We start from the raw sequence: 4,539 nt of genomic DNA on the forward strand, positions 1-4,539 counted from the left end.
GACACTAGGGGTGTGACAATACACTTAGCTCACAAGGTGAGACAAAATACAGATATTTGGTTCACTAGAGCGAGACAATGTTTTAATACTTTTCGAAATTTTCAAATGACAAAATATTTGTCTTTTAATCACAAAAAGTACACACACTGCGTATGCAGAAGGAAGAGTTTAGCCCCTTTCACACATACAGTCTTTACGGGTAAATTACCGTTAAGAGATCATGTGTGAACAGGACCTTTTCAGAAATCCCGGTAAATTTGTTCTGGCAATCATATCGTTCTTATGGAGATGACGTGATTACTCTGAGCTGTTCTCGCTGCTGCTTTTTTAATAGCTTTTCTATGTAAATATGACGCTAGCTAGACTATCCTTTTTTCTCCCGCAGCCAAACGCTGCACGCCGGAGATCCGGCACGGTGCCGGAGAACTTTAAACCCTGAATATTGTAATATTTCACTGTAAAACAAATTGAGTATTCAAGAAAAATGTAATAATAATAACTTTACAGTACAACTGTAAAATTACAATATTAATATGATTATTATTATTATTTTTTTTTAGTCATATTGATATATAATCACAAACTCGTTGGGCCAAATTGTGCAGCCCAATAAACAAGCACAACAAAAGATATTAAGTAATAAATATTAGTATTGTAATTTTACAGTTATACTGTAAAATAAAATTATTATTATAAAATTTTTCTTAAATACTCATTTTTTATTTTTCAGTGAAATATTACAATATTTATTATATTTTATTTTGTAATAATAATCATAATAAAATAATGAAGATGATTGTTTATTGTTATGATTATTGTGATGACGATTATTATTATTATTATTTTATAGTCATATTGATATATAATGACAAAAGCAGCCCTACAAGTACAGCAAACAAGGAGCATTGAGCACATTTTTATCCGAAAAATCACAAGATTTTGGATTTTTTTCTCTCCAAATCATGGGTCTCCAATATAAGGAGAAGGAGGGAAGTAAAAACTGCACACAAACAGTTCTGGCATGTATTGTGAATGTTTTGAACATGCAAAAGCATGAGCTTCAGTGGAGGAAAAGCTTTTCATTGAATAGTGACAGATTTGGGTCTGTTCCTCATATAAAGAGATCACGTGACGTCAAAAGTTGTATGAACCACATCATGGTGCTTTAATGATGTTTTTTGTCTGTTTTGTGGCTTGAGAAACCCTGGTAACTGTATGGTGAAGACAGATGATCTCACCGATGTCTCAGCGCTGAGGTTGTTGTAGATGATTCTGGTGAACGGATCAGAGGTACCGGAAATATCACGCGGAGCCAAATCACTGTAACGACAAAAACACACAGCGCTCAACGATTCAGACAGACAGACAGAGTTGGGTAGATTACTTACAAATTGTAATCCGTAACTGATTCCAAATTACATGACAAAAATTGTAGTTAGTAACGTAATCTATTACATTATACATTTTATGTAATATAATCAGACTACTTTTGGATTACTTTTAGATTACTTTTGACCTAACTCGTTTATCACATTGATTTAAATATGATAATTTTGTACCATATTGATATAAAAAGAAAGAGAAAGAAAATCTATTCCATTCGTTGTTATTAACAACATGAAGTGCATTAAACATTAGAAGTCGACTGATGTATCGGTTTTGCCGATTAATCGGCACCGATAGTTGATTGCTGGAACTATCGGCTATCGGCAAAAATCCATGCCGATAGTTTTTCCAGGTTGCGTCCGTTGCTGGAGCAGCTGAGAAGCTCCGCTGTCATTATACAGTACGAGAGCGAGAGCGGCCTCTAGAGGTGGAAATCACTGACAGCATGTGCTGTTTGTTTTGACACGTGACACTCCGCGCTGCACAGAGCGGACACTTCAGATGTGCGGATTTAAAACAGACAAGGAAACGGTGTGTACACATTATACTGTAGTGCATGTTATCATATCATTACTAAGTAATTCATTTGTTGACTGTATGCTGCATTAGTGGAGAAAGAACAGCAGTACACGTTCCCTTTCAAGGCTGAGAGGATGCGAACTTTAGCAGCACCTCAAGCCGTTAAAACAATGTGACAAAACACACGCAAGTCTGACGCAAATGCTTAATGTCATGATTGTTAAATATCTATTTGCGTTAGTTTATATCCAGCTGGTCACTTTAATGCATTTGTTATCCAGTGAAGTTGCAGATTTAAAGCTGTGACGTGAGAAAGATACTGATATGTTGATTCAGCCACAGAAATCCTGCCGCACCACAGAGCGCCATTCACACAGTTTTACATTAAATTACATATTTGTCCCAAATCGTTGTTAATGTACATAATGACTTCACCCTAGGCTGTAAAATTGTGTATTGTGTATTTTTTCAGTGAAACGTTGGTCTTTCTGTGGCTCCATGCTTCATATAGAGAGCTATAATATAGATCACGCTTTTTCTTTCCGTTTTGCTCTGTTTTTTTAAACACCGAACTTAAAACTCATGTATGCCGCTTTTTGATCATTCTTGAAGTGAACTTTTGCCCAGCTGGTGATTAAATAAACTGTTTTAGGCTGCTGCTTGAAGTGAACACGACGCGTGTGTGATCCCTGATACCTGCGAGTTCTAGATGCAGCGCTGCGCTTTTTGCCCAGTGTGCCACTGCCATATTTTGTTATTTTGATTAGATAATCATCACGTGTTCTAGAATAGAAGCAATTAAAGTATGAGAGTATACATACAATATCCATATGTATGTCATTTCAATGCTATGGCCTTTGTGTAGATATTTAAAGATGGCCATCTTGTTAGTGTGTGTTAATTTCAACATCTACTAATACATTTTTAAATTTTGAAGTTTAATGCTGCAGTCCGTAACTTTTTTTGGTTAAAAATGATCCGAAATCAATATTTGAGCAAGTACATAACCAGCCAGTGTTCGAAACTATCGATTTCTTTAGCCCGATTCACAACGGTTAGCTTATAATAATGTTTTCTAATTTGAGTGGTACGGGGAAGTTTTCATGGGAAATTCGAGCATGACACTGCGTCATTACATCACGTCTGTAAACATAAATAAGTTGTCCCCCGTACAGAAATTGAAATCTAAACGCTAATACACACTATATTCATAGTCACGCAATGCTGATGTTGTTAAGATTAACAATTTGAGAATAAAGTATAACAATAATAATAATTTGCACGGTTTGATGTGTGAGTGATATGAAACAGCTGTGTGCAATCAGTGCTGTGTGCAATCAGTGCAATGAATGATGGGATATGTAGTCCGGGGTGCTATGCAACAGTGTGTAGTGCGAGAGTCAATGAAAATGGAAAGGGTGACCTCTGATGGCTAGCAGACGGAAGTTCATGGACCGGATTCGTGACAGATTTATTGTAATGCTTTTTTCCTCAGTTGGTCAGAACAAACGTGGCAGACTTGTTACTTACTTGTTCAGATGACAATATGTTTTTTTGAGTCATATATTCCAAGACGTAGGTTAGAATCTGTGAGTGCAAAGTACAATATCCACACCGGTGCGGTGACTGACTGCCACACATACTCAAAACATTAGATTCATCCGCGCTGGAGCCGTGCCGACTCACAACCCACGCAAGCTAGATAATTCATGATCAATATATAATTAATATTTAATATTAATATTTTTATTCATGCACAAAGTATATATATATATATATGCACTATTTGAATTTTCGTACAGTATCCATTTTAAAAAATATCAGTTGATTAATCGGTATCGGCCAGTGTGGGCCAACCTAGCGATCGGTATCGGTAAAATCCACTATTGGTCGACCTCTATTAAACATTATATTTACTTCAAACTGAAATCTTTTGGAATCTGATTACGTAATCCAGTAATCAGTTACTACCCAGCACTGCAGACAGAGAAACAGCTGATGCATAAATATATATATATATATATATATGCATTTCACAGATGCTTCAAAGCGACTTACAACAGAGGAGCAAAAACAGTTTGTCACAGAGCAAATAATATTTGCAATATACAATGGCAGGTTTATTAGAAAGCTAGATTGGTCCTCACCGGGCCTCGATGACGTGACAGTGCAGGCTGGTTCTCTGAGCGTCTCTGTGCAGCTCCAGAGCCAAATGAATCTCACCCTGAACCTCTTCATCCGGATCCACACGCGTCAGATTCAGCCAGTTATCCAAACCTGCAGGAAAGACACACATATAATAACAGGGCTGAAATTTCACATATTTGAACAGATTTGAACTACAAAAGAGACATTGGATATGTTCAGCGGTGCATGCATACTATTCATGCTATTTTTGTTTTTTGCAGTATACAGTATTTATACTCTAAAACGGAAACATATTTATAGTTTGCATTTGCCAACATGTGCATACATGTGTATACAACCCTAATGCACTGCAGATCCTGCAATGCAATGCAAACATTTCATATCAACTGCCAGTGTTATTTCAGTATCATTTAGATAATATTATTTTATTTTTTTATTTTAATACTTTTGTAAAAAAAAAAAAAAAAAAAATAGGTTTTTTTAAAA

At 35.9% G+C, this 4,539-nt stretch overlaps 1 protein-coding gene across 1 annotated transcript in view; it reads right to left on the reverse strand.

Moving 5' to 3' along the window:
* Nucleotides 1–4,539, reverse strand: part of rasal1 (RAS protein activator like 1) — a 31,389-nt gene that overhangs the window by 18,459 nt on the left and 8,391 nt on the right. Inside the window, 2 exon segments of the mRNA XM_016541191.1 lie at nt 1,239–1,320; nt 4,053–4,182. Of these exon segments, the coding sequence (XP_016396677.1) occupies nt 1,239–1,320; nt 4,053–4,182 (212 nt within the window).

The sequence above is a fragment of the Sinocyclocheilus rhinocerous genome, unplaced genomic scaffold (genome assembly GCF_001515625.1).
Source record: "Sinocyclocheilus rhinocerous isolate Xijiao unplaced genomic scaffold, SAMN03320098_v1.1 scaffold1992, whole genome shotgun sequence".
NCBI lineage: Eukaryota > Metazoa > Chordata > Actinopteri > Cypriniformes > Cyprinidae > Sinocyclocheilus > Sinocyclocheilus rhinocerous.